At 37.0% G+C, this 19,236-nt stretch overlaps 1 protein-coding gene across 2 annotated transcripts in view; it reads right to left on the minus strand.

Moving 5' to 3' along the window:
* ADK (adenosine kinase) overlaps positions 1-19,236 on the minus strand; it is a 544,457-nt gene that overhangs the window by 103,380 nt on the left and 421,841 nt on the right. For both annotated transcript variants that reach the window (XM_005699227.3, XM_005699229.3), the window contains exon 8: positions 9,129-9,164. In XM_005699227.3, coding sequence (XP_005699284.1) covers positions 9,129-9,164 — 36 coding nt within the window. The remainder of the gene's footprint in view (positions 1-9,128; positions 9,165-19,236) is intronic.

Below are 19,236 nucleotides of genomic sequence, written 5' to 3' on the forward strand. Positions count from 1 at the left end.
CCCCTTCTACTCCTGCCCTCAATCTTTCCCAGCATCAGGGTCTTTCAAATGAATCAGCCCTTCGCATCCAGTAGCCAAAGTATTGGAGTTTTAGCATCAACATCAGACCTTCCAATGAACACTGAGTATAGGAAAAACCATAGCTTTGATTATATGGACCTTTGTCAGCAAAGTAATGTCTCTGCTTTTTCATATGCTGTCTAGGTTGGTCACAGCTTTTCTTTCTATTTGTGTGACCTCAACTAGTAAATTTTTATACATGGAAGATCTGTATAAAAAAGATCTTAATGAAGTGGATTACTACAATGGTGTGGTTAGTCACCCAGAGCCAGACATTCTGGAGCGTGAAGTCAAGTGGGCCTTATGAAGCACTGCTGTCAATAGAGCTGGTGGATGCAACGAAATTCCAGCAGAACTATTCAAATCCCTAAAGGATGATGCCATCAAGGTTCCACATTCATTATGAAAGCAAATCTGGAAGACCCAGCAGTGGCCCCAGGACTGGAAAAGGTCAATTCTTATCCCAATCCCCAAGAAGGGTAGTACCAAAGAAGGTGCTGAACACACTGGACAGTTGCACTCGTCACTCATCTCCCATGCTAGTAAGGTCATGCTTAAAATCTTGCATGCTAGGCTTCAGCATTATGTGAACCAAGACCTTCCAGATGTCCAAGCTGGGTTTAGAAAAGGAAGAGAAACTAGAGATCAAATTGCTAACATTTGCTGGATTACAGAGAAACCACAGGAATTTCAGAAAAACATCTATCTCTGTTTCACTGACTATGTTAAAGCCTTTGACTGTGTGGATCATGATAAACTGTGGTAAGCTCCTAGAGAGAAAGGAATACCAGATCATCTTACCTGTCTCCTGAGAAAACTGTATGTGGGTCAAGAAGCAACAGTTAGAACCCTGTACGGAACAAGTGATTGGTTCAAGATCGAGAAAGGAGTACGACAGGGCTGTCTGCTGTCACCCTGTCTGTTTAACCTATGCACTGAGCACATCACGAGATATGCCAGGCTGCATGAGTTACAAGCTGGAATCGAGACAGGTGGGGGAAACATCAGCAACCTTAGGTATGCAGATGATACCACTCTAATGGCAGAAAGTGAAGAGAAACTAAAGAGTCTCTTGATGAGGGTGAAGGAGGAGAGTCAAAGAGCAAGCTTAAGACTAAATATTAAAAAACTAAGATTATGCATGGCATACAGCCCCCTTACTACATGGCAAATAGAAGGGGAAAATGTGGAAGTAGTGACAGATTTCCTCTTCTGGGGCTCCAAAATCATTGCGGATGGTGACTGCAGCCATGAAATCAGAAGACAATTGCTCCTTGACAGGAAAGTGACGACAAACCTAGACAGGGTGTTGAAAAGCAGAGGCATTATACTGCGGACAAAGGTTCGTATAGTCAAGGCTATGGTCTTCCCAGTGGTCACGTACAGTTGTGAGAGCTGGACCGTAAAGAAAGTAGAATGCCAAAGAATTGATGCTTTTGAACTGTGCTGCTGGAGAAGACTCCTGAAAGTTCCTTGGACAGCAAAGAGATCAAACCAGTCAATCTTAAGGGAGCTCAACTCTGAATACTCACTAGAAGGACTGAAGCTGAAACTGCAGTATTTTGGTCATCTGATGCAAACAGATGACTCAGTGGAAAAGTCCCTGAATGCTAGGGAAGACTGAGGACAGAAGGAGGAGAGGCTATCAGAGGATGAGACAGGCTGGATGGCATCACTGACTCAATGGACATGAGTGTGAGTAAACTCTAGGAGTTGGTGATGGAGAGGGAGGCCTGGAGTGCTGCAGTCCACACAGTTGCAAAGAGTTTGACATGACTGGGCAACTGAACAATAAAGCAGGTAAATATACCTCTCTGAAACTCCATTTTCTCATCTACAAAACTAAGACAATAGTAATTGTGTTAAAAGATGTTGAGAGTGAAGTATGCTAAAATTAGTGGGCAAAAGTCTGAAGAGAAACGGGGTATTTGCTCTTATGGTATCTCCCTATAAACTTATTCATTACAGAAGAAAAAATAGAAATGTTAATAGTGGAGAAGGTTGACAGACATCCCTTTACCCCAGTGATCAACTTTAGTGATGCTTAAATTAGTGGGTAAAATGGGATATCTGCACAGGTATCACCCCCAAGATATTTTATCAACTACAACGGGAAAATAGTTAACTTCACAGAGGATAAATACCACCTTAACCTAGTGACCAAAGTTAACATCACCAAGAGTAAGACATTGGGATATCATGTATATCCCTATTATGTGGCACTGACAAGGGCACAATGCTGCTGCTGCTGCTAACCACTTCAGTCGTGTCCGACTCTGTGCGACCCCATAGACAGCAGCCCACGAGGCTCCGCCCTCCCTGGGATTCTTCAGGCAAGAACACTGGAGTGGGTTGCCATTTCCTTCTCCAATACATGGAAGTAAAAAGTGAAAGTGAAATCGCTCAGTCGTGTCTGACTCTTCGCAACCCTATGAACCGCAGCACACCAGGCCTCCCTGTCTATCACCAACTCCCAGAGTCCACCCAAACCCATGTCCATCGAGTCGGTGATGCCTTCCTACCATCTCATCCTCTGTCGCCCCCTTCTCCTCCTGCCCTCAATCTCTCCCAGCATCAGGGTCTTTTCCAATGAGTCAACTCTTCGCATCAGGTGGCCAGAGTATTGGAGTTTCAGCTTCAACATCAGTCCTTCCAATGAACAACCAGGACTGATCTCCTTTAGGATGGATTGGTTGGATCTCCTTGCAGTCCAAGGGACTCTCAAGAGTCTTCTCCAATACCACAGCATCAATGATTGATTCAAAAGCATCAATTCTTCGGTGCTCAGCTTTCTTCACAGTCCAACTCTCACATCCATACATGACTACTGGAAAAACCATAGCTTTGACTGGACGGACCTTTGTTGGGAAAGTAATGTCTCTGCTTTTTAATATGCTGTCTAGGTTGGTCATGAATTTCTTCCAAGGAGCAAGCGTCTTTTAATTTCATGGCTGCAGTCACCATCTGAAGTGACTTTGGAGGCCTAAAAGATAAAATCAGCCACTGTTTCCCCGTCTATTTGCCATGAAGTGGACCACATGCCATGATCTTAGTTTTCTGTACGTTGGACAAACCTAAATTGAGGGACATTCTACAAAATGACTGACAGGCAGTCTTCAAAAGTATGAAGATCATAAACAACAAGGAATGCATGAGAAACTGTCTGATAAGAAGAGACTAAGAAGACAAATAGATGCAGTGTGACCCTGGACTAGATTGTGGAAGAGAAAAAAGAAATTAGAGGAAAACCTGGTGAAATGAGAATAAATTCTATAGTTCAGTTACTAACACTGTACTAACGTTGACTTCCAGGTTTTGATCATTATACCTTGGTTCTGTAAGATGTTTACATTAGGGGAAGCTAAGTGAAGGTATCCAAAAATGCTCTGTACTATTTTTAAAATTTTCTGAATCTAAAATTGTTTCAAAATAGAAAGTTAAAAATAGTTTTCTTTGTGTATGAGGAGGAAAAATAAGGTAAGTGAAAGAGCTGAATGCAGTATTTAGCACATGCCAAGTACTTAATAAATATTAATGTATTTCCTATATTTACTGTCATTTAAATATACTCCAAAACTGTCAAATCCTAAGTTGCCTGAAAATCTCTAGAAAGGACCTCAAGAATTTTTTGAGTGGGGCTGTGGTGGGTCTTCAGTGCTGCTCATAGGTTTTCTCTAGTTGTAGTGAGTGGGCTCATTACTTGTAACACATTTAGTTGCTTAGTTGCCCAGCAATAGGTGGGAACTTCCTGGACCAGGGATCTAACTGGCGTTCTTGCATTCCAAGAGGTGTATTCTTAACCACTGGCCACAGAGAAGCCTTCTGAAGAATTCTGAGTATTGAGAACTCAATTATGTTATCCAATAAGGGAGGGGAAAGAGAAAAAAGGAAGAAAAAGTAGAAAGCTCACAATTTAAATATGAGCCATGTATGAACAGCTATGAGCACTCTAAAATACTCAGTACCTCTTAACCAGTCTAGACAGTATGTATTATTACTATGTTGCCATTTTATAGATGCAGAAAGCAAGAGCCATGTACATAGCTCTAAAGTATTCAATAAATCTTAACTACTCTAGGAAATAGGTGCTATTACTATATCCCCATTTCACAGATGAGGAAATTGAGTCACAGAGAGGTTAAGTAACTTCCCAAGGTCATAAACATACTAAGAAGTGGAGCCAGGACTAGCATCCACAAAGTCTTGATTCCAACACTCTTCCCTGTTATATACAGATCATACTGCGTCTATGAATTCTGGTTATGTGATTTCTGTTGTGATCACAAAACTAAAGCATCTTCATGTTAAATGATTATATGCCACAGTCACAAGTCATTGCTGATCTTGCATTTAAACATGATATTTTTCTTAATTATTCTGGATTGTATTTTACCCTAGTGAATTTCAACTTCTGAATTTCCAGATATTTCTCATTTTCCAAGGTCATTTGAAAATCTGATTTCCTCCTCCAATATGTTAGACTGTGAGAAAGAAGTGTAGTTTATAAAGATCACCAGATTCAAGACAGCTGAGCTCAGATTCTGACTCCATTATCTGTTAGCTATGTGACTCTGAACATGTTATGTAGTTTATTTTTTTTTCTGTTCAACTGATATGGCAATACATGCCCTACCTACCCCTCCAAGGTTTGTATGAATATTAAATGTATTAATGATATGTTAGAAAATGTTTTATAAACTTTGAATCATTTCATAAATGTCAAATTATGCTTTTATTGTCACTGGTGCTCACACACTTTAAATTTAGCGTTGTTTTCCAAATTAATATATTGTCTTCATTCCATTTTTAACAAACTGATGATACAAATGTAAAAGAATACTGTTACCACCTATCTGCTGCTGCTGTTGCTAAGTCGCTTCAGTTGCGTCTGACTCTGGGCAACCCCATAGATGGCAGCCCACCAGGCTCCCCCGTCCCTGGGATTCTCCAGGCAGGAAAACTGGAGGGGGTTGCCATTTCCTTCTCCAAAGCATGAAAGTGAAAAGTGAAAGTGAATTCGCTCAGTCGTGTCTGACTGATATTTGTGTTTTTTTAGTTTTACTTCCTCAGAAGTCACTCCAATGATCAGAGTATCTAAAATAGGAGACTCCCATCTTTTCTTTTACTGTACACTTTCATTATTTCTATCTTGTCTTCAGGGTCTATCAAAGTGTTAGGCACAAAGTAAGTGCTCAGCAAGTGGATTTGTTGAATGAGTGATTAAATCAAGAGAATCAAGACTATTCTGTCTCTTTCTGTTAATTGAGTGTTTCAAAACTGTTATCATTTGGAACTCAGTCACTTAGGGAAGCAGTACTGTACTCCATCAACAAACATGATCTAATTCAGTGTCTCATTTACAGAAACTCTTGGTGATCATTCACTGTGAATTCTTTATATTTGTGAGGAAAACAGGAACATTAGGAAAATCTTGGAGAACTCCTTGGTCATCAACATCTTCTGAAACCCTCTGTGGACTTACTATCCAGGGCTAATCAATGGAAGTTTCTGTGAGGATGTCACGTTCTACATCTGCTCTGTCCAATATGGTAGTCACTATCTACGTAGGCATGCACTTGAGATGTGCCTAGAGACTAAGGAACCGAACTTGGAATTTTATTTAATTTAAATAGCCACACATGGCTTTTGGATGCCTATTGGATAGCACTTTCAATACTTTCTTCTCTCAGTGGTCTAAGATGATAGAGCTGTCATTGGTCAGAGAAAGACTATAAGCCTGGAAGTCTCTGGGCAGAGTCATGGGCTGTAGGGAAGTGGGAAAACGGAAAAGGATTGCTTTATTTCCTCTATGGTTAGAAGTATTGTATTTTAGAGCTCTAAAATAAGAAAATTAAAATTTGCTGCTTGGAGTAAAATGGAGTAACTGATACAATAGAAAAGGTATGAATTCTCTTCATCATTTGGCATATACTCTATTGCACTGAGAATAAGAACACAAAGAATAGTTTTATTTAGGTTTTGGAGGTATGTTCTTCACCTTAATTTAAATCAATTTTCAATAGTGCTTTTAGAAGGTTTCATAATGAAACATATTGCTAAGTGCCTCATTTCTATTTAGGTTCTAAAAATACAAACCTTTAATTGGTTCAACTTAAGATAAGGTTGGTTGAAAAACACACTGCAGTCTGAACCGATTTTCCAAAATAATAAAAGGCCCCATGAAACTTTTTACACCAAGAATTGTCATTTTAAATTCTTAGCAGGTCTGTCATTTAAATCAGGCACTATGCAATTTTCCATCAACCTATATATATATACATTCCTCTCTCTTCTGCTTTGTGTTCTGGCCAGTTCCAGTTTTTATCTCATTCTCCAGTGCACTCCTAAGCTGCTGCTTCTTACTGAAAATTGCCCAATTCACTTTAAAGATTAAAGATTTTTTTCTTAAAGAAAGATTATCTGAAATTTGCAGAGAAGCTAACCAGAATATCATAAACAATGCCACTGAGGATATTTCCTGATGATAAACACTGGTTATTTTTAGATGCATTTGGATTGGTCTCTTAGCAGACAGATCACTAGTGGCAACACTCAGTGGCTTTGGGAACTGACTGGGATTTATAACAGAAAATGAAGGTAGGACTTGTGGGAAGAAAAAGTGCCCACCTTTCCCTTCTCTTTAATTTTTTTCACTTCTCTCCTCTCATTCATGTCTCAAATTAAGAGGTAAAATTAAAGTTGGGAGGAAATAGATACAGATCTTGTCTAGTTTGTCACAAGACTTGAAAGCACTGACACATTCCCACAGACATTGAACTGTTAAATGATTTTTTCTCGTTAGAGTCTTTAAAAATACTGAGATTCCAATCTATGCCTTCATACTACTATCTAACCAACTAAGGAAACTTTAATGACATTTTAAAATCATTCATTTTCTCTAGATAGCATTCAGTACGAGGATTATATTTTATTAAAAATACCGACTTCAGGGTATTCTAATCAAGGGTTTTACAGATTCTGAAATGCTTACAGTATTTTAGGGAACCCATGAAGGGATACTGTATGCTTTATACAATCTAACACATCATCATCAGATTACCAACTGAGTTTTGCTATGTCAGGAGGTAATAAGGTATACTATTATAATCATCACTTTGTTCATATGTTGTAATCAGTTATGGCAGATTTATGGTAAAAAGAAACAACTTTAGAGTCAATAAGTAAGAACTAATGGAAAGGTTAATATGGTGTTGGTTAGTAGAAAATAGAAAAAGTAGCTTGTTGCTAAGACTGAATTTAAACCAGGCATATTCAAAGCATTTAGCTCAACAGGACAATAAAAGTGAATTAGTAAGGTTTAATAAAGTATTAAAATTATTATCAGGTACTACAGAATTATTTATTATACATGTTACATATCTAAGCATTTATAAAAGTGGCTATTTTTTAGAACTGAAATACATTTCTAAATGTTAGCACATAAAATAGGACACAAATTTATACTCTATATATGTTTTATTTGAAGAATTTTTATGTAACAATGGAGAATATTAATTGTTAACACTGAAATTTAAAATCAGTGAAACTTTATAACATGACTTAAAATATTTACTTATAGTTTCATGATCAAAACATTTGTCTTTCTAAATTGAACGTTCCCCTCATTACATTTAGCCCTGTACAGCAATTGCCAGTTTGGGAAATTACAAAGGGAAACTTAAATTAGATAAAAATTACTTGGAAATCTTTATTCCTTCTTCATGTGACTCAACCTTATATTCATGAGAATATGTTAAAATAAAAAAAGCAAATTCCCAAGAAATGATGATAGTTTCCATTAATTGAGAGCTATGAGGCAGCTTCCTGCCCTGACACAGTTTTTATATAGGACCTTGAGAGTAGAATACTTATACCACATGCTCACTATCTTCCCCCAAGGAAAAGCAGCACCTTGGTTGTCAAGTCCTATGACATGGATAACATACACATGTATCACTTTGTTGCTTAATAACGAATCTGTCTTTAGTACATTTAAATAACATTTCCTTCACAATTTTATAAAACACCTTTCTCTAAAGAGTTCAAAGTAAGCTTACTAATATATCCAGTCAACGCTCACAGTTTCTGTACATGGTAGACAATACTGAGTATGCAAATAAGGAAAGAGTTTCTATATATTCCAGATCTAGTCAGGTTAAATTTAAAAAACTTACTTCCATCACACATTCCAGTTTGCTCTATAGAACACAATATTCTACAGAGTTCTGGCTAAATAAATAAGATAGTGATAAAAATCACACACTCAGTTAATCTCTGTCAATTAGCCTGGGTTTAGATTAGTCAGTGTTTCCCAACAATCCAGCAGAAGGTAGATACTACATATGTAAAAACATGGTCTTAGCTATTATTTTAATTTTGCCAACAACAACTATATGGAGTTTGGAATCTCAACAGGATAGTATTTCTAGAAACAGAACTGATTATCTGAAAATTAAAGCAATTATCAATTTTGTGTTTCAGATAATGTATATGTTTTATGCTATCAAAGAAATGAGGAAAAAGAAAGAAAAAAAAAAGATTCAAACAGGAAGTTCATATGAGAAGGATTTAAACTAGTCAGTTCCTAACAACAGCTAAGTACAACCTTTTGGAAATTAATTTACATAATGATAATCTACATGTGGTAAGGTTGAAATTATTTAAATGACATTATATTTCACTATTTAGTGTTGCTCCACCACTGCTTTAGCAGTGAATTCTTATGAAATGTAATGCAGCTAATGAGGTAGCTTTTTAACTGAACAAACTGACAGGCCCCATATCTGCAGAGGCAGCTTGAAACCGTGCCCAACCTCTTGGCTTCCCAAGAGGCTTTTCAAAATTCAATAAATAACATCTGTAGGCGATGTTGGGTGCAGACCTAGCAGAGTGCGTCATAACACTGTGCTGGCAGAACAAAGAAACCATGACGACTGCCAAGTTTCCATGGCAACTGCTGCGAGGCTCTGAGAGTATAATAGCACATCAATCACTGTCCAAAAGAACTTCATTATCAGCTAGAAAAAACCTTTAGGATCTGTTTAGTGTGCAATTGTGGGTTAACTCACCTCAAAGCCTTGCTCTCTAGCAAAAGTGGCAGCTTCCTGAAATAAAAAAAAAGAACAGTTAATTATAAAGTGCTAGGTAATGAAGAAATAATCCATTTTGAAACTCATTCAAACAGTCTTCTTTTTACACAATTATCTCAATATACTCACATAGTTCCATTTTTATTCTTACACGGAAAAAAAGATTTCTTTTTTCCTTGGCATAAAAAAAAGGCAGCAAATGTCAACACACTTCACAAGCTGAAATAAAGAAGATGTAGTACATGTTTTTACTGTAGCTGTCACCATGAGTTCAGGTGTTTTGACCCCGACAAAGAAAATCATTTGAAACCTAAGGAAGATGCTGATGGTTATGTTTTTAATTAAAATAATACCTTTCAGAAAACTCTTCTGTAAGAAGAATGTTTGCTAATAAATTAGATTCAGAAAACCCACCATTTTGCAATCTCTGATTTATTCAGGCAAAGGTCATCAAAGGATGCTCAATTCATTAGGTTAAAGAATGATGGGGAACTGGTTATTTCATGGAATCAAAGTATCAAAGATCACATGCTGGTCACGAGGAGCAAAGTATAACTTTATAGCGGAAGAATCAAGCAGTCATCACTTTAACCCAGTGATCAATCTTACTACCCAATATTCTGATCACCAAATAGTCTGTGGCTTCTGTCATAATGTAGTATAACATACAGAGCACCATCTATAAAGTTTTTAACATGAATTAATCAAAATTTTATTCAATAACTTGCAATCTACAGAAATATATAGAGGATAGAAGAACAAGTTAAATGATACACTGAGAAAGCTAATGAACAAATCCATAGTGAAGTGAAGTCACTCAGTTGTGTCTGACTCTTTGCAACCCCATGGGCTGTAGCCTATCAGGCTCCTCTGTCCATGGGATTTTCCAGGCAATAGTCCTGGAGTGGATTGCCATTTCCTTCTCCAGGGGATCTTCCCAACCCAGGGATCGAACCTGGGTCTCCTGCACTGTAGACAGACACTTTACCATCAGACAGGACAAGTATCTTGGTCTTTTTAGTAAGTCAACATCATGATAAAATGTATAGGAGTAATGTACAGATTTTAATTGGAAACTGTTTGAACAAACCAGTTGTAAAATACATTTTGGGTAAGTCTGATTATGAAATGGAAATCAAATAATATTAGGAATTATCAACTTGATATGAAAAAATCCTAGATTTTCAGGTGTATCCTGAGGTATCCTGGGATAAAATGGCATGGTATATGTAATTTATTTTAGAAAACTTAAAAACAAAAAAAGAAAGTGAAGCAAAAATGGTAAAATATTAATGTATCTAGATGTATTCAGTATTACTATTTTTGCCTGTTTGAAAATTTGTGTAATAAAATGTCTACCCCCACATTTCTCTCTGATTTAAGATGACAGGGTAACAAATGCTGAATATTTTTTAAAATTTAGTTAAAAATTTTAAACCAATGTTTTTCTAGATATTAAATATATCTTAAGGGCACAAGCTGATGAACATTATTATATAATCTAATGCCCTTATAATAGGCTATCAAATGACAAAAACACATCTGTGTAACCAAATCCTTTCCCTTTCTTCTTTCTCTACTTTGTGCATATATTTTCATTTTAGTACTGATACAGAAAATGGAGGCAATATTACTTTTCAATTCCACTTCCCTCTTGAAGACAAAAAAAAAAAACTGCAGACAACTGTCAAGAGTCTCTACATCTTAACTTACATTCCTCCAGAATTATCTTTGCCAAGAGATATTAATAGAAGGATGGGATGTGAGCCTGAGTAGTGAGCAGATCCAACTTGACTAAAATGACTGCTGCACCAAACCATGTAAGGCAGAAACTACAGTTAATGTCTCCAGCACAAATCTGGGTACTATCTACATGTTAAGGAAAACATAGAGAAAAGAAGTATGTATGCAGTTATAGTCCAATATACTAATACCATATAAGTTTAAAGAACCACTTTGAGGGTCTGAGAAGAGTGAAACATACTATCACAATTAAACACTGAAGTTAATAGAAAGTGATAAGCTGAAAGTACAGCTCCTTAGGCTGTTCACTAGAGAAGCATAAAACTGATTGAGTTAACCTTAGTTGATACAGATAAAACAAATTAAATCATGATCTTGACAACTGGGGTAAGGATGGTTAGCCTTCTTAACAATTTACTTCCACCAGAATCTTGTATACCAGACAGTCAATAATATTTACTAGCTTGGATGTCAAGGAAAAGGATAGGGTTCAAAAGATAGCAATGTAAAATTTTTCCAAGTTGTCCAACTCAAGAATTAACCAAGCTAATTCTTATATGAAAAAAACAACAAAACAGCTTTGTGAGAACTACTTATTTATATGGAACTTTATCAGAGGCATGAAAGAAACCTAAAGGACTGCAAGACAATGTTAATATGACAAATCTGTGCAACTAAAATTGTACTAAGACATAAAAACTCAAAATTCACATACAGTAGATAAGTTGCCTTTTTAATATCCAGTTTTGCTCCCCAAAGTAAGAAGCAATAGACTGTGATCCGTTATGGTACAACAGAACTGACTAATTGCAAGAAGGCACATTTACCAATGTCAGATCATTATTCTTCAATGAAACTGAGCCCTAGGACTCTTCCACATCTGTAAACTATTCCAAGCACTAACATATTTCTGACTGAGGAAGGACATGCTGAAGAAAAGTCAACTCAATTTTCTATCTTAGCGCCCCCTCACACAGGTTTGCAGAGCTGTGCCCTATCACTGAAAAGCTAAGCACTTGTTCTATAGCTTAAAAAGATCTTATCTCCCGACTTCCTCCCACCTTCCTTTGATCTTGGGTTGGTGCCCCCAGTCACTCCATTAGTAAAGGCAGCTGGCTCACATCACTGCAGACTTTCCCACAGCTAACCTCTGATCTGAAGGTGTTTGTAGATACAACGATGGAACAACATTTATTTTTCCCTCACAGCAAAACAAATAAAACAACACAGAGGAACAGTTTGACCCAGTAAGAATTTGATGGAGAATTTTAGTCCTAAGATTCACTGCATGGAGGGACAAAAAGAAAAGGCATTAGGTCAGAAATCAGGGAAGAAAAAAGGCATAAATGGTGGGCAGAACAGTAAGGCAGGTTCCAAATATCAGGGGTAATTCCAAGTGAACTGATCACACTAAATTGAAAAGGACTTTTTAGCGTGCCTTCGCAGTAAAAGTGAGAAAAGAAAACAAGCAAGTCCCCATCTGTGCTGCCCCAGGGCGCCACGTACTGAGTTTCACAAATCTAATGAAGCAGTCAGGTTAAAATCCAACCGCAGAGTGGATGTGACATGTGGAGAACAGCTAGGGTTAGAATAGAGAAGCATGGCGGTCCCTAATGCAGGTGATTATCCATGTGATAATCATTATATTTACAGGCTTTCCATTTTAGATCTGACATCAAAAATCACAAAGGAGGAGGGATTAAGGAAATAAACAACCGACACAGAGGCTTTCCTGCTCCCCTGAGAGTGTAGCACTTTCATTCATGCATGACAAGCAACAAAAGCAAAACGAAACAGGCCACGAAAGAGTATTTCTGAGAAGGCTGGATTTCACATTAACACTACTTTCCATTTTGATAACTTTCACTATTATCCAGCTTCTCATACAGGTCACATTTTCAAAATCAGTTCCCATTGTTGTCTAAGCCATAATACAGTATCATTTTTGGTTTACAATGAATGATACTCACATATGTCTTTTTACAACAACAAAGTCATTTTTTTCCTTCCTGGAATTGAGTGTTGTGAATAAAATGGCATATAATTAAAGCCTTAGGCTCTCATCTACACCACGCTATTTAGGATTTGCAGTAGGCTTGCTGCTTCACCGACTAGGCTAAAAGGATGCAGCAACAACCAAGAACAGTTTTTGAGTAGAGGTTTAAAAAATAAAGCTGAAATTCGTGGTTAATGAAAACTACGGAATACTTACATGAAGAACTATTTAAAGGGATTAGCAAACCGCTACTGAAAAGCACAGTTCTCAGGTTATACAGGAAAGGAAGGAACAACTCCAGCGTGTGTCTGTGTGTATGAAAATACAACAATTTCCTTTATATCTAAGAAGAAAACTATTTTCTTTGCATTTTGCCTGATAACACCTTGATTTTATGTAGAATTATCTGTAGTCACTATAAAACTAAAACCATAAACAGGCCATATTGTTATTCTCATTCTAATTATCTGTTACTAGTTACAAAGAAATACAAATGATTTCTGTATTATTGGCCTTATATCCTGAGACTTTGCCAAATTAACTTATTGGTTGTAGGAACTATCCTTTTCCTTTAGGGAAACAAGATGTTCCTACTAACCAAACCACAAAGTTATTTAAGAATTTAGCAACATGCCTTAAAAAATCATCTCTCTTTTCTCCAGGGTAATCTGAAGGGTGTAACTACAAACTACCCACCACTATCATAGCTCATAACCCTTGCTCTCCTACTTCTGGCTCTACATTTCAAGGCACTGAATCCATTTAGAGCTATTATCTGCTTGCTTATGTTACCACTCTGTTTTTCGATATAGGACACGAGGGACCTTGGCTGTTGACTGAAACTTCATGGACTGAAGTAAAAAGAGAACATCCAACTTAGGACCGAAGAAAGATAACTTCTGACTATCCACAGAAGGCAGCTCATCCATTCAAAATAAACTATTTTGCTGCTCCAATGCAAACAGGAAGCAGCAAACCCACTGGAGTTTACGTCGTCTTCACTCAAGTCATAGGAGTCCAGCCAGAGCTCTGGGAAAAGCCAAGGGAGAATGGAACCACCAAAACATTTCTATTTTGTTTGTTCATCTCTCCATCCAACTAGTATTTACCCTGCAAGGATAGTTTTAGGCTAACAGATACTATAATGCTAGAGATACATCAGTGTTACAGCTGTTATACATCTTATTGGACTTCGACTTGCAATATTTGAAACAATACTGTAAATCCTAAATGGTGCGGTGCACATGAGAGTCTAAGATGGAATGATATCTATGTCTGTCTCTATCTATATAAATCTATGTATAAAAATCTCTGCATATAAATAAAATCCATATATTTTTATACAATTATATGTATGAAGCCTTTTTTGAAGGCTTTAAATGCAAGATAGTACTGGTCAGGAAGCAGTTACAGACAAATAGAAAGTGTAGTTGGCTTAGAAGATCTTCACTAAGGTTACCATTTTATAGCTCATTTGATACGTAATCTTGGGCAAGTCACTCAGTATATATCAGTTTATATTAGTAAAACTGAGGCCAACAAAACTGACTGGATTATTACTAGGAATAAGGAAAATATTTAATGTGAACTATAAAATCATATCACCTATTAAATTCAAGCTTTTGGTAAAATCTTAGGAAAATTTAAGCAAATGAACTTCAGAGCATCCAGAGTACATTCCATGATTTGTCCTATCTATGGATCATATGTGTAGCAGGAAGCCTCTAAAATGGTTGCCTACTGTGTAGATCCCTAACTGGCGACATTCAAATCCTTGTAAAATTTTCTCCCCTTTGTGTGTTGTCTGCACTAAGAGACTCACTTTTAACAAATACCTGACAAAAAGTGATGGGATGTCATTTGTTCGTTCTCTTGCTCACAGGCCCTCTCTCAGCTCTCGCTCTAGGGGAAATAAGCTGCCATGTTGTGAGCTCCCCCATGGAGCGGCCCATAACTAACCATCAGAGAGGATCTAGGGCTTGCTAACAGCCACGGGAATGAGCTTGGAAGTGAATCCTCCCCAAGCAGTGACAGGACTACAGCCCTGGCTGACATCCTGACTTCAGCCTTGTAAGAGACTCTGAACTGAGAGGCACCAAACTAAGCTGTGCCCAGATTCTCTATCCACATCTTATACATGAGGAATCTAAGCCTCTAAGAGGTTAACTAACATGGTCCAATTCAGAAAACCTCTCTATTCAGATTATGCTAATCCTTAAAAAAATCCTCACAAAAGTCAAACCAAACAAGCGTGGCTAACATATCAATCACAGGTGAGAAAATAAAGGAAAGATAATTTAGAAACATATTATCTAAATGGTTTTCTATACCTGATTGTGATTAATCATTTCTTAGCTGTAGCAGTGATACACCTCAGAGTTATGCTGACATTTAATGATAAAGAACTATCTGCTGTTAATTTCTTTCCTATATTCAGCTGAGTTCAGTTGCTCAGTCATGTCTGACTATTTGTGACCCCATGGACTGTAGCATTATGAAGACTTATATTGCTTAATCAAATCCTAAAAGATGATCCTGTTAAAGTGCTGCGCTCAATATGTCAGCAAGTTTGAAAAACTCAGCAGTGACCACAGGACTGGAAAAGGTCAGTTTTCATTCCAATCCCAAAGAAGGGCAAAGCCAAAGAATGTTCAAACTACCGCACAGTTGCACTCATTTCACATGCTAGCGAAATGATGCTCAAAATTCTCCAAGCCAGGCTTCAAAAATACATGAACTGTGAACTTCCAGATGTTCAAGCTGTATTTAGAAAAGGCAGAGGAACCAGAGATCAAATTGCCAACATCTGTTGGATCATGGAAAAGCAAGAGAGTTGCAGAAAAAACCTACTTCTGCTTTATTACTTCCAAGCCTTTGACTGTGTAGATCACATCAACCTGGAAAATTCTTCAAGAGATGGGAATACCAGACCACCTTACCTGCCTCTTGAGGAATCTGTATGCAGGTCAAGAAGCAACAGCTAGAACCAGACATGGAAAGACAGACTGATTTCAAGTTGGGAAAGGAGTACGTCAAGGCTATATATTGTCACCCTGCTTATTTAACTTATATGCAGAGTACATCATGTGAAATGCTGGGCTGGATGAAGCACATGCTGGAGTCGAGATGCTGGAGTCGAGATTGCCGGCGAAAAATCAATAACCTCAGATACGCAGATGACACCACACTTATGGCAGAAAGCAAAGAAGAACTAAAGAGCCTCTTGATGAAAGTGAAAGAGAAGAGTAAAAAAGATGGCTTAAAACTTAACATTAAAAAAATAATAGGATCATGGCATCTGGTCTCATCACGTCACGGCAAATAGATGGGGAAACAATGGAAACAATGACAGACTTAATTTTCTTGGTCTCCAAAATCACTGAAGATGGTGACTGCAGCCATGAAATTAAAAGATGCTTGCTCCTTGGAAGAAAAGCTATGACCAACCTAGACAGCATATTGAAAGGCAGAGACATTTCTTAGGCAACGAACACACATCTAGTCAAAGCTATGGTTCTTCCAGTAGTCATGTATGGATGTGAGAGTTGGGCTATAAAGAAAGTTGAGCATCGAAGAACTGATGCTTTTGAACTGTGGTGTTACAGATTCTTGAGAGTCCCTTGGACAGCAAGGAGATCAAACCAGTCAATCATAAAGGAAATCAATCCTGAATGTTCATTGGAAGGACTGATGCTGAAGCTGAAACTCTAATACTTTGGCCACCTGATGTAAAGCACTGACTTACTGGAAAAGACCCTGATGCTGGGAAAGATTGAAGGTGAGAGGAGAAGGGGATGACAAAGGTTGAGATGGTTGGATGGCATCACCAACTCAATAGACATGAGTTTGAGCAAGCTACAGGAGCTGGGATGGACAGGGAAGCCTGGTGTGCTGCAGTCCATGGGGTCCCAAAGAGTTGGTCATGAACCAAACTAACTGATATTGCTTAAGCCTCTAAATATTTCTTCACAATATCCTTCACACTATGAGTTACTTTTACCTTGTACTATTTACAAAATGTACTTTGTACTTATTTATAAAAATATTTACATATTTTCCTATGAGACTTCATTAATGTTATACTACTTTTAATACTAAATTACTTGTGAAGAGGAAAAGTTTTAACTTGTAAATAAAGTAAACAAAGGCTGGAGAATATTTTTAAGTAAATATAAATCTGAGAAACCCCTTTTAAAATGTTTCATTCATGAAAATATCTGTACTGGTTTTTCAAAGAACATACAACTTCTGGGAGATTTTCAACCTGTGCTCTGGCATTTATTACCATATGCTTCCTGCCTGCAGAATGCTGAATATAAATGTTATTTAACATTTATTGAGTGTCAAAAACTCTGTGGGGCAATGTATAAGCTATAAAGTCAAGCATGGCCCCTATCCAATGATAAAAGTTAAACAGTGAATAAAGTATACCTTCATAAACATGACTGAAAAAAATCACATAGCTGAATTATAAGCCAAATAAATTAGGTTCAGTTTAGAACATACTTAATCCTTTCACAAAACGATTTACTAGGTGATGTGTCTGTTTTAGCAAGGAAAGCTGTTCATCACTCCCACTGTTATGCATATTTAATGATGGTAGGTAAAGGAAAGCAAGTTTAGGAAAAGTATTTCATCAAAATTTGATTGACTAGCTATTTGGGCTAACATGTAAACTAATCCAAGTTTTTCAGCTGCTAAAAAAAAAAGAGGAGAGGTGATAGAATAAGAAAACGATTAGGGGAGTAGGCCTCTTATTGGGTGTTTTATTTCCATTTCTAGTGAGATACCATGTGCATGACATAATGAAGACACTTAACAGGTGTCAATTATTTTCATTTCATTTAATCCTCATAAAAATCCCATAAAATACGTATTCTTCTCCTTTCATAAATAAAAATCTGAAGGTTCAGAGACATTAAAGTATATATTCAATACCAAATAAAATGTATTCATAATAGCTGGCATCTGGATCTGATGATTTCTGAACGGTTAGTGCTGGTCTGCTGAACTCTATTAGCTGTTTTGTCTCTACCTCATTTTCATTTTTGAAAGATATTTTTGCAGGGTATAGAATTTGAGATTGACAATTTTTCTCTGAGTTTCAGCTTGCACTGTTTCAATGCATTCTTTCTTGGCTCCTGGGCTCTAGAACACAGACTCAGTAGTTGTGGCACGTGGTTAGCTGCTCTGCAGCATGTGGGATCTTCATGGATCAGGGATCAGACCCATGTCTCCTGCATCGGCAGGATCATCCCTGAGTGACCAGGGAAGCCCTCAGATGCATTCTTATCTTTGTTTCTCTATATAGAATATATCTTTAAAAATCTGTTTTATCACTGATTTTATGCAATGTGATTATGATGTTCCTTGGTGTAGTTTTTTTCCTTGTTTCTTTGGCAGTTTGTTGGGCTTCTTTGATTTCTGGGTTTATAGTATTCTTCAAATTTGGAACATTTTCACTCTTTTTTACTTCAAATATCTGTTTTGTTTCTCCTCTCTAGGACTCCAAATATGAATGTTAGGTCACTTGAACTTGAGCAATCCCTGTATTATGCTATTAGTAGAATACGCATAAGTTTTAAAACAGACATTTTTCTTCTTTACTGCATTACCAGTGAAGAACTGAAGGCCTATGGAGACCAGGCTACAGCTTGTTAACCTTAAGATAAGTAAAATGTATCTTTAGACAGATGTTACTTCCCTCATTTATGGGAAAAAGAAAAAAATCTAAAACTTAAGTCACTTATATTAATAAAAAACAGTAAAAGACAAGATAAATAATTGATTCTTACAAGTTTAGATACATGTTTACGTGGGGCAATGAGAAAGGTATTACTGATCAGTGTTAAAAATTAGATCAAAAAAGGAAAGGAAGACCTTAGGATGGGGAGAGATTGGCATTTTTATTAAGTATCTTAATCTTTTCTCTCAAATGTGTACCAATATCCTTTATTTTTTCTATATTCCATGCATTAAGCTTCTTAAAGTTCCTAAGCTTCCTATCACACCTTACTAAGGTCAAGGTATGATAATCACTGCTACCTTAGGGTCAAGGTGTGATAATCACTGCTACATAGTTTCCACCCTCTATGGCCACCCTAATGACCCTATCAGCAGAACCTATCATAAAAGCTCCTCTATTCTTTGAGTCTCCTGGTCTTTCAAGGGAGAAGAGGAAACAATTAGAAATCATAATAACATTCACAATCCAAAATATTACTAAATTAACTTAAAAAGAAACTTATAGGACTTAATAACATTAAAAAAATAGTTAAAAAAAAAACAAACAAAAAGAAAACAAAATGAGAAGCATCTAATCTCCTAACCTCTAGTTGGGGATGGGGG

This window comes from Capra hircus, chromosome 28 (genome assembly GCF_001704415.2).
Source record: "Capra hircus breed San Clemente chromosome 28, ASM170441v1, whole genome shotgun sequence".
NCBI classification, from domain to species: domain Eukaryota; kingdom Metazoa; phylum Chordata; class Mammalia; order Artiodactyla; family Bovidae; genus Capra; species Capra hircus.